A 12,606-nucleotide genomic window follows, 5' to 3' on the forward strand; every position below is an offset into this window, starting at 1 on the left:
GATTAAGTTATGCTCTGCACAAAATTCTACCAGGTGGCTTGCTCTTTCATTCCTTACCCCCAGTCCATATTCACCTACAACTTTTCCTTCTCTTCCTTTCCCTACTATAGAATTCCAGTCCCCCATGGCTATTGAATTTTTGTCTCCCAAACTATCTGAATAACTTCTTTTATCACATCATACATTTCTTCAATCTTTTCATCATCTGCCGAGCTAGTTGGCATATAAACTCATACTGCTGTGGCAGTTATGGGCTTTGTATTTATCTTGGCTACAATAATGGTTCTCTGTGCTATTTTTTTATGGAATGGATAGTGTCTTGAAAAGAGTTTATAACCTGAACATCAGCAAAAGTAGAACAAGGGTAATGGAATACACTTGAATTAAATAAGGTGATCCTGAGGGAATTACTTTAGGAAATGAGAAACTACTACTACTACTACTACTACTACTACTGCTAGTAGTAGTAGTAGTAGTAGTAGTATTGTTTTTTAACCATGACTTATTATACCTATTAAACTCCCCCATGAACCATGGACCTTGCCATTGGTGGGGAGGCTTGCGTGCCTCAGCGATGCAGATAGCCATACCGTAGGTGCAACCACAACGGAGGGGTATCTGTTGAGAGGCCAGACAAATGTGTGGTTCCTGAAGAGGTACAGCAGCCTTTTCAGTAGTTGCAGGGGCAACAGCCTGGATGATTCTCTGATCTGGATTTGTAACACTAACCAAAACGGCCTTGCTGTACTGGTACTGCGAACGGCTGAAAGCAAGGGGAAGCTACGGGCGTAATTTTTCCCGAGGGCATGCAGCTTTACTGTATGATTAAATGATGATGGCGTCCTCTTGGGTAAAATATCCAGAGGTAAAATAGTCCCCCATTCGGATCTCCGGGCGGGGACTACTCAGGAGTGCGTTGTTATCAGGAGAAAGAAAACTGGCGTTCTACTGGTCGGAGCGTGGAATGTCAGATCCCTTAATCGGGCAGGTAGGTTAGAAAATTTAAAAAGGGAAATAGATAGGTTAAAGTTAGATATAGTGGGAATTGGTGAAGTTTGGTGGCAGGAGGAACAAGACTTTTGGTCAGTTGAATACAGGGTTATAAATACAAAATCAAATAGGGGTAATGCAGGAGTAGGTTTCATAATGAATAAAAAAATTCTATAGTAGGGAAAGGAAGAGAAGGAAACGTAGTAGGTGAATATGGAATGGGGGTAAGGAATGAAAGAGGAAGCAACCTGGTAGAATTTTGCACAGAGCACAACTTAATCATAGCTAACACTTGGTTCAAGAATCATAAAATAAGTTTGTATACATGGAAGAAGCCTGGAGATACTGGAAAGTATCAGATAGATTATATAATGGTAAGACAGAGATTTTGGAACCATGTTTTAAATTGAAAGACATTTCCATGGGCCACAATCTATTGGTTATGAACTGTAGATTAAACTGCAAAAAGGTGGGAATTTAAGGAGATGGGACCTGGATAAACTGAAAGAACCAGAGGTTGTAGAGAGTTTCAGGGAGAGCATTAGGGAATGATTAAAAAGAATGGGGGAAAAATACAGTAGAAGAAGAATGGGTAGCTTTGAGAGATGAAATAGTGAAAGCAGCAGAAGATCAAGCAGGTAAAAAGATGAGGGCTAATAGAAATTCTTTTGTAACAGAAGTTGAATTTAATTGATGAAAGGAGAAAATACAAAAATGCAGTAAATGAAGCATGCAAAAAGGAATACAAACGTCTCAAAAATGACATCGACAGGAAATGCAAAATGGCTAAGCAGGGATGGCTAGAGGACAAATGTAAGGATGTAGAGGCATATATCACTAGGGGTAAGATAGATGCTGCCTACGGGAAAATTAAAGAGACTTTTGGAGAAAAGAGAACCACTTGCATGAATATCAAGAGCTCAGATGGAAACACAGTTCTAAGCAAAGAAGGGAAGGCAGAAAGGTGGAAGGAGTATGTAGAGGGTCTGTACAAGGGCAATGTTCTTGAGGATAATGTTATGGAAATAGAAGAGGAGGTAGATGAAGATGAAATGTGAGATATGATACTGCGTGAAGAGTTTGACAGAACACTGAAAGCCTAAGTCGAAACAAGGCCCCAGGATTAGACAACATTCCATTAGAACTACTGATAGCCTTGCGAGGCCCAGTCCTGACAAAACTCTACCATCTGGTCAGCAAGATGTATGGGATAGGCGAAATACCCTCACACTTCAAGAAGAATATAATAATTCCAATCCCAAAGAAAGCAGTTGGTGACAGATGTGAAAATTACCGAACTATCAGTTTAATAAGCCACGGCTGCAAAATACTAACACAAATTCTTTACAGATGAATGGAAAAACTGGTAGAAGCCGATCTCGGGGAAGATCAGTTTGGATTCCGTAGAAATGTTGGAACACGTGTCGCAATACTGACCCTACAACTTATCTTAGAAAATAGTTTGAGGAAAGGCAAACCTACATTTCTAGCATTTGTAGACTTAGAGAAAACTTTCGACAATGTTCACTAGAATAATCTCTTTCAAATTCTAAAGGTGGCAGTGGCAAAATACAGGGAGCGAAAGTCTATTTACAATTTGTACAGAAACCAGATGGCAGTTATGAGAGTTGAGGGGCATGAAAGGGAAGCAGTGGTTGGGAAGGGAGTAAGACATTGTTGCAACCTATCCCTGATGTTATTCAATCTGTATATTGAGCAAGCAGTAAAGGAAACAAAAGAAAAATTTGGAGTAGGAATTAAAATCCATGGAGAAGAAATAAAAACTTTGTGGTTTGCCGATGTCATTGTAATTCTGCCAGAGACAGCAAAGGATTTGGAAGAGCAGCTTAACGGAATGGACAGTGTCTTGAAAGGAGGATATAAGATTAAAATCAACAAAAGCAAAACGAGGATAATGGAATGTAAGCGAATTAAATCAGGTGATGTTGAGGGAATTAGATTAGGACATGAGATGCTTAAAGTAGTAAAGGAGTTTTGCTATTTGGGGAGCAAAATAACTGATGATGGTCGAAGTGTAGAGGATATAAAATGTAGACTGGCAATGACAAGGGAAGCGTTTCTGAAGAAGAGAAATTTGTTAACATGAGTATAGATTTAAGTTTCAGGAAGTCGTTCCTGAAAGTATTTGTATGGAGTGTAGCCATGTATGGAAGTGAAACATGGATGATAAATAGTTTGGACAAGAAGAGAATAGAAGCTTTTGAAATATGGTGCTGCAGAAGAATGCTGAAGATTAGATGGGTTGATCACATAACTAATGAAGAGGTATTGAATAGAATTGGGGAGAAAAGAAATTTGTGACACAACTTGACTAGACGATGGGATCGCTTGGTAGGACATGTTCTGTGGCATCAAGGGATCACCAATTTAGTATTGGAGGGCATCGTGGAGGGTAAAAATCATAGAGGGAGACCAAGAGATGAATACACTAAACAGATTCAGAAGGATGTAGGTTGCAGTAGGTACTGGGAGATGAAGCAGCTTGCACAGGATAGAGTAGCATGGAGAGCTGCATCATACCAGTCTCTGGACTGAAGACCACAACAACAAGTTAGGTGAATATTCTTTTGAGTTTTGCCATTTGGGGCATAGAATATCTGAACTGGAGAGGGTGTAAAATGGATACTGGCAATAGGAGGAAAAGCTTTTCTGAGAAAGAGAAATTTATTAACATCAGATATTAATATAGATGTTATAGTGACAGTAATGTGAAAAGGATATAGTGCTGCTCACCATATAGTGGAGACAACGAGCTGCCGACAGGCACAAAGAAAAGCCTGCTATACAGTTAAGCTTTTTGCTGATTGGCTTTCTTCTAAAGTAGAAAACACACACACACACACACACACACACACACACACACACACATATATGCATGCACGCTCTCATACCTCACACACATGACCATAGTCACTGGCTGCTGAGGCCAGATTACAAACTGCAACTGCACCTGATGGGTTAAGCAATACGTGGGTGGTGGGGGTAAGGAGGAGGCTGAGGAGGCAGGGGAAGGTTGGTGCCACATGTGGGAGCTTGCCTAGATGTTTGCGAGTCTTTTTTTTAAGATGTTTATCTCGAGTGCAACCTTGAACTGAAGTGAATTTTAGATGGTAAATAGTTCAGGCAAGAAGAGAAGCTTTTGAAATATAGTTCTGCAGAATAGTATTGATAGAGTTGTAGACTGAGTAATTACTGGGGAGGTACTGAATCCTAACTGGGATAAGAAAAAATTTTGGCATGACCTGACTAAAGGAAGGTATTGAGTTGCAGACAGTTACAACAGAAAGACAGTTACATATTTAGTTTTCCACCAAAGCCTTCCTCAGAAGAGAAAACACACACACACACACACACACACACACACACACACACACACATTCATTCACGAATGTGTGTGTGTGTGTGTGTGTGTGTGTGTGTGTGTGTGTGTGTGTGTTTTCCCTTTTCTGAAGAAGACTTTGCCCACAAGCTAAATGTTTAATGTCTTTGTGCAGCTCAACAAGCCATCTTTACTGTGAGTAGCACTCTATCTTTTCTTTTATTGTTGCTATTCCAACCTGGAATTTACATTGTTTAAAGGAAGGTATTGGTTGATAGGGCACATTTATAAATTTATATATATTTATATTAATAAGTTCAGAAAGACAATAGAATCCTGGTTGAAAGAAAAAGCTTTCTACACCATTGATGGATTTATGAATAGTAATGTTAGTTACCTGTTAATTTAACTGTAAACAAACAGCTTCTGTCCCTATTATTCTTAAGTGTGTGTATATAACAACTATGACTAGAATCACTAACTTTACCCTCTGTGTTGTAAGTGCATTTGAAAAGTGTCTTTGTTGTAGTATCTCCCACCATTTTTAAAAAATAGTATTTCTGTGGCAACTTAACACTAACTGTGAAGAGCCTGCTCCCCCCCTCCCTCCCTCCCTCTCTCCCTCCCTCTCTCTCTGTCTCTTCCTCCCCCCTCCAATCCATCCTGCATGTTTCCGCCCCTTTCCCTCTTTTCCTTTAATGGTAATAATGCCATCCCAAAAGTACTAGAAATGGTCAGACAAGAGGTTTGTAAGTGATCTGCTTTTTGCACATTCTACACCTTGTTAGTATTATTCTAATAATCTGACATCAGCCTAGATTTATGTTTTTTAAATTTCACTTTCACAGGAAGAGCGGTGCAAGTTGTTTCAAATGGAAGCTGTGTTTTATTCTGCAACATTAGCTAATATATCATCCAGAAGGATTTTAATTGATAGTACAATTTCTTATCATTGGAAATTAGTGATTTTCACTCTTTTTTAACATCTATCCTTATTGTCTGCAAGTTCAATAAATAATCATAATTTCCTTTACAGGAATTGCTATATTCAGCGGCAAGCAGTGTTACCTCATCATGGGTCCATTGGGGCTATCTACGTACAGTTTTCAAAATTTTCTACTGAGCCACCTCCGAGAAAGAAGACTAACTATATTTTTCCTGCAGCAGTGGCTATCTTTGGCACAACAATGACATGGGGTGTTTACAGCTACATCAGAGGTATTTTCCATTCCATGCGTTTTTCAAATTACTTGTGGTTTTTTTTTTTTTTTTTCCTTGTACATCGCTTAGTGTTAAATCTATCGTGGAAATAAAAACTCTGGGGTGATTTTTGTCAAGAATTTTTATTTAAACACAATTAATACAGCACCTGTGCTACGCATCCAGGAACATTGCTGAAGTATGTGGCACCTTTACTGAATACTTGTTTATTTTATTTTATTTATTAATTTATTTATGTACTCAACCTCATCTGATTAGGGCCATCAGGCCATATCTTACATCGAATCAGGATTTCATACATACAGGTTTTTTTTTTTTTTTTTTTTACATCATAGTTACATCAGAAATAACAATTTTAATATGATAAATAGCAAGAGTACATAATACTGACTATGAACTAATAAAGTTAATACTGACAATACCACTGCTGCTGTCAGTCATAATGATAATAATAATGATGATGATAATAATAATAATAATAATAATAATAATAATAATAATAATAAAACTGATAATAGATACAGAGGTGACATATCAAGCTAAAACTAAACAAAGGTCCCTACACTACGCATACATTGATTACCAAAAAGCCTTTGATAGTGTACCCCACTCATGGTTACTACAGATATTGGAAATATACAAAGTAGATCCTAAATTGATACAGTTTCTAAACATAGTAATGACAAACTGGAAAACCACACTTAATATCCAAACAAATTCAGATAACATCACATCACAGCCAATACAGATTAAGCGTGGAATATACCAAGGAGACTCATTAAGTCCTTTCTGGTTCTGTCTTGCTCTGAACCCACTATCCAACATGCTAAATAATACAAATTATGGATACAATATTACTGGAACATACCCACACAAAATCACACATTTGCTATACATGGATGATCTAAAACTACTGGCAGCAACAAATCAACAACTCAACCAATTACTAAAGATAACAGAAGTATTCAGCAATGATATAAATATGGCTTTTGGAACAGACAAATGTAAGAAAAATAGCATAGTCAAGGGAAAACACACTAAACAAGAAGATTACATATTGGATAACCACAGCGACTGCATAGAAGCGATGGAAAAAACAGATACCTATAAATATCTAGGATACAGACAAAAAATAGGAATAGATAATACAAATATTAAAGAAGAACTAAAAGAAAAATATAGACAAAGACTAACAAAAATACTGAAAACAGAATTGACAGCAAGAAACAAGACAAAAGCTATAAATACTTATGCCATACCAGTATTGACCTACTCATTTGGAGTAGTGAAATGGAGTGACACAGACCTAGAAGCACTCAATACACTTACACGATCACAATGCCACAAATATAGAATACATCACATACATTCAGCAACAGAAAGATTCACATTAAGCAGAAAGGAAGGTGGAAGGGGATTTATAGATATAAAAAACCTACATTATGGACAGGTAGACAATTTAAGAAAATTCTTTCTAGAACGAGCAGAAACTAGCAAAATACACAAAGCAATCACTCATATAAATACATCAGCTACACCATTGCAATTTCATAACCACTTCTACAACCCTTTAGATCACATAACATCAACAGGTACAAAGAAAGTAAATTGGAAAAAGAAAACACTACATGGCAAGCACCCATATCATCTAACACAGCCACACATAGATCAAGACGCATCCAACACATGGCTAAGAAAAGGCAATATATACAGTGAGACGGAAGGATTCATGATTGCAATACAGGATCAAACAATAAACACCAGATATTACAGCAAGCATATTATTAAAGATCCCAATACCACAACAGATAAATGCAGACTTTGCAAACAACAAATAGAAACAGTAGATCACATCACAAGCGGATGTACAATACTAGCAAATACAGAATACCCCAGAAGACATGACAATGTAGCAAAAATAATACATCAACAACTTGCCATAAAACATAAACTAATAAAACAACACGTTCCCACATACAAGTACACACCACAAAATGTACTGGAGAATGATGAATACAAATTATACTGGAACAGAACGATTATAACAGATAAAACAACACCACATAACAAACCTGACATCATACTCACCAATAAAAAGAAGAAATTAACACAACTAATTGAAATATCCATACCCAACACAACAAATATACAGAAGAAAACAGGAGAAAAAATTGAAAAATACATCCAACTGGCTGAGGAAGTCAAGGACATGTGGCATCAGGATAAAGTCGACATTATACCAATTATATTATCAACTACAGGAGTCATACCTCACAATATCCACCAGTACATCAATGCAATACAGCTACATCCAAGCATATATATACAACTACAAAAATCTGTAATTATTGATACATGTTCAATGACCCGAAAGTTCCTAAATGCAATATAACATATACCGTACAGTTAAAAGGAAGTCACGCTTGATCAAGGTCCGCGTCACTGTCCATTTTTGACCAGACATAACGTCTGAGAATAGAAAGAAATAATAATAATAATAGTGGTTGATATAACAAGAATTTATAGGTCTACAAAATAGATGATTTCTGATATAGCAAGTTCTGGGGAAAGGCACTGCTTTCAGTTATGTGTGCATTACTTCATTCCGCTTTCCTTGTTGAACATCTTGGATTTGCAAGATATCCATGGCATCTTGCTCTGTGAGGCTCAGACTGAGGTGACATACTGATACTGGGGCATATGTTTGGAACTGCTTGGGGCATGGGCAGTGTCGCAATCTGCCATCTTGTGCCAACCCTTACCATTTTCTTGTACATCACTTCCAGTTTTAAATCTATTGTGGAAATAAAAACTCTGGGGTGATTTTTGTCAAGAATTTTTATTTAAACACAATTAATATAGCACCTGTGCTATGCATCCAGGAATATTGCTGATGTATGTGGCACCTTTACTAAATACTTTTTTATTTAATTTATTTGTGTACTCAACCTCATCTGGTTAGGGCCATCAGGACATCAGGTCCTATCTTACATCGAATCAGGGTTTCATACATTGTGATGGTGGCCCTGCAGTTGGCAGCTGAGGTGGAGGAGACGGCTTCAGTGTTGAGGGCGGTCTTGTCAGTACTGGTAGTAGTATTGGAAAAGCTGCACTGGAAAAGCTTCACCAGATTCGTCCACCAGTGATGGGTGACACCTCGTGTGTCATGGCAGGGACCCAGCTGCGTCCGGTGATCCATTGAGTGTCGCAGACTGGGGAAATGACAGTGACCCACCTGAGGTTGTCCAGTCGTCCACATGCAGATGCAACTGGACTTAATGATGTACACAGAGGTCCTACTCTCAACAGACGTCACAGAGATGGCAGCTGTGGTATTGAGAGATGATGGCAGGAATCCGTTTTGGGCGACGACCAAACCCGCATGCTCAGATAGCCACCCTGGGCCAGAAACGGGACAATGGCTGCACAGGTTGGTGTCCCTGGCCAGGCTGCAGGAGATGCAGGAGTGTGTGGGATTGATGCCCTTGGAGTTCGGTGGGGCTGTTGTTGCCCAACGGCGTGAACTGATCCAAAGCAGCTTCAGATGGGGACCAAGACACAAACTTTTTCATTTGCATTTTGAATCTCTCGGTCCCACTGTTGGACTGTGGGTGGAAGGGCAGGGCGAAAATGTGGTGAATCCCGTGGCTTTTGCAGAAAGAGGCAAACTCCTGTGACACAAACTGAGGGTCATTATTAGAGACCAATGCTGCCGGAAGCCCTTCAATGGAAAAAAAATTTCAAAAGGGCTGCCACAGTGGCAGAGGCCTAAGTTAATGGGCAACAAACAACATATGGAAACGGAGAGAATACTTCAGTTACTATTAGCCAGTATGCATTAAGGAAAAGGCTGGTGAATTCAATGTGGAGACAGTCTCAGGCCTGTGAAAGTTGCGGCCGTGGAGACAACATTTTCCATGGGCAGCTCACTGCAAAGCACAATGAGAACATGCCACAACCAAATGACTGATGTTGCCATCCAAATCGGGCCAAGAAATGTGACGTTAGGCCAGTGCCTTGGTGTATAACATCCCCCAGTGATGAGTGTGCAGCAATTGCAGTATCTCTGAACAGAGAGCTGAGGGAACCACTATGTGAGTACTGGGATAGTCTGTATCAAGGAGTAGAACACTATCAGTGGCAGAGAAACAATGCCAAAATACAGAGTAGTCATGGAGGTAGTCAGATGACCACGATGGAGGCACCTCAGGCCAGCCATGTTGTACACATTGTATCAGTTGCCATAAAATCGGATCGCTAGCACTAACTTGTGTGACCTGAGCACTAGTGATTGGAAAACCATCAACAGTTTGTTGACTGCATTTGTCAACATGAAAACAGAGTAACACCTCCCAATCAAAAACTGGGTCTGGGCCAGCCGAAGATGGGACAGTGTGTCAGCATTTGCATGTCTAACTGTGGGGCAGAAGTGAATCTTGTAGTTGTACTGAGAGAGGAACAGCGTCCAAAGCTGAAGGCAATGTGCTGCTTTATCTGGCAATGTCACTGAGGAGTTAAACAGAGAAAATAATGGTTTGTAATTCATGATGAGATGGAATTTTACACCATACAGGAGAACATGAAACTTCTTTAAGGCATAAACAATGGCAAGGGCTTCTTTATCTATTTGTGAATATCTATTCTGAGCCGAATCAAGCGTCTTCGACACATATGTTATAGGTCACTCGGAGCCATAAGAATATTTACGAGCTAACACTGCCCCCAGCCCATGCAGGGATGCATCTGTTGCTAATACTAAATGTTGACCCAGTTGGTAGGTTATGAGGCAAGGTGCAAATTGTAACATAGCCTTCATTTTGGAAAACGCTGTGTCACACACCCACAGCTAGTGGAAAGGTGTCCCCTTATGCAACAAGGCATGTAACAGTTGTGTAACCACTATTGCCCCGCCTGGGCAAAAACTGGTGATAATAAGCAATCTTACATAAAAAAACCTGGAGTTCCTTGACCGCTGTAGGAAGCGGAAGAGCAACAGCAGAGACATTCAGATGAAGAGATTTGATACCAGCACTAGAGACCTCGAACCTAAGATAAACAATAGAAGGCTGCAAGAAGTGGCACTTTTCCATATTGAATTTTAACATGGTGATCTGTAACACCGAAAGCACCTAAGTAAGTTGTTGAAATGTTCAACAGTGGAGGAGCCAGAGACCACAATATCATCAGGGTAGTTGGCACAGACCTTGTGAGTTGTTCGAGAAACCTTTGAAAAATCACCGGGGCACTTGCCACGGCATATGGTAACTGCAAGTAATGATAGAAGCTAAAAGGTGTGTTGTTGACCAAGAGCCGTTGAGAGTCAGCATCAATGGGAAGCTGCAAATATTCATTGGAGAGGTTGATCTTGGAAAAACACTGACCACCAGTGAGCTTAGCAAAAAGTTCATCAGGACGCAGCAAGGGATACACATCAGTGCTAGACCATTGACAGAAACTTTGAAATCACCACAAAGGCTTACCTGTCCTGATGGCTTCATGACTATGACTAAGGTAGTACCCCACTTGCTTGATGTGATTGCTGGACAAGCTCTGCATTGATTTGGTCATGGAGCACAATTGGCTCTGGGCAAGCCCGAAAGAAACAGGGCCTGTCTGAAGGTTCCTTAGTGATGTGTGCTTTGAAATTAGTGGCGCAACCCAAACTTACAGAAAACAGGACAGAAAATTCAGAGCATAAGGAGTCAAGTTGTGTATAAGACAACTTATCAAAGATGAGATTAACTTCATCGGAAATAGTAAACCTGAAAGGGTTTAAGGCATCCAAACAAATTTTCAGTGTGTGCATTGCTCACCACCAGAAACATCAGCAGACGAACCACAGATTTACATGTGACTGGAGTTAAGGAACTTCCTAATGTTAGAATGCTTTGTTTACTGTAGGGGACTATGTACAGGGTGATTAAAATTAAAGTTAAACTTTCAAAATGGTGTGGAAATAACACCACTGATCAGAATGATGTCAAATTGCATTGGAATATTATCGGAGAAGGGGGAAATGTATTGCGGAAGAAAAAAAAAAAAGTGTGAAAATTGGTCAGTAGATGGTGCTGTGTGTGTCAGAATACATAAATGAAAACACCTGTCATGCGCATGACCCATTGAAGTTGGTATAAACATGCCAGGTAAATGGCTTTTCCTCCTTTCGTGACTGCGATGTTCGCCATGACTGTCTCAATGTAGGATCATGCTCTGCTTGTAAGGCTGCATTACAAGAATGATGACTGTGCACATGTCACTCTGCAGACATTCTGCTGGCAAAAAGGCATGGTCTGATGACTGCCTTGGGTTGGAGAAAATGATTCATAAATTCGAAAAGACAGGTTCTTTTGGTATGCAATCTGCTGGAGGGAGGAAACGAATTGATTCGACGTCAGTGGAAGCAGTGCCCACAGCAATGCAGGAGGGGATGGGTGGATGTGTGCAAACGTTTAGTGCACGGAGAACTGCTCGAACATTGGACATACCCACGAGCACAATGCATAAAATCCTACGAAATATATTTCTTTGCTATCCACTCAAAATTACCCATGTGCACGAGTTGCTTCCTGTTGACCAGCTAGCGAGAGAGACCTTTACTTTGGAAATTTCTTGTTCACATGGAAGTGGACTATGATTGGCCGTGGAAGATTTTGTGGACAGATGAAGCCCATTTCCATCTGACAGGATATGTCAGCACACAGAATTGTCGAATATGGGCAACGGAAAATCCACACGCAAATCAACCAGTACCACTTCATCCTGAAAAGGTCACTGTTTGATGTGGGTTTAGTGCATTATTTATCATAGGGCCATATTTTTTCGAAGAGACAGGTGCTTTTGGTTATGTTACCTGTACCATCACTGGTAAGTGCTATGAGTGTCTTTTGCGCAACCACGTCATTCCAGCTCTCCAACAGCATGGATATGTGGATGGGATCATTTTTATGCTAGATGACACACCGCCACACATTGCAAATTCAGTTAAGCAACTGCTGAAGTGCCGTTTCGGAAATGCTAGAATTATCAGCTGCTATTTCCCTACAACCTGGTTGTCC

The 12,606-nt window shown here is 39.8% G+C and overlaps 1 protein-coding gene across 1 annotated transcript in view; it reads left to right on the forward strand.

Moving 5' to 3' along the window:
- Nucleotides 1-12,606, forward strand: part of LOC126164976 (sulfite oxidase-like) — a 126,861-nt gene that overhangs the window by 49,102 nt on the left and 65,153 nt on the right. Inside the window, exon 2 of the mRNA XM_049920282.1 lies at nt 5,367-5,548. Within this exon, the coding sequence (XP_049776239.1) occupies nt 5,367-5,548 (182 nt within the window). The remainder of the gene's footprint in view (nt 1-5,366; nt 5,549-12,606) is intronic.

This window comes from Schistocerca cancellata, chromosome 1 (assembly GCF_023864275.1).
Source record: "Schistocerca cancellata isolate TAMUIC-IGC-003103 chromosome 1, iqSchCanc2.1, whole genome shotgun sequence".
Taxonomy (NCBI): Eukaryota; Metazoa; Arthropoda; class Insecta; order Orthoptera; family Acrididae; genus Schistocerca; species Schistocerca cancellata.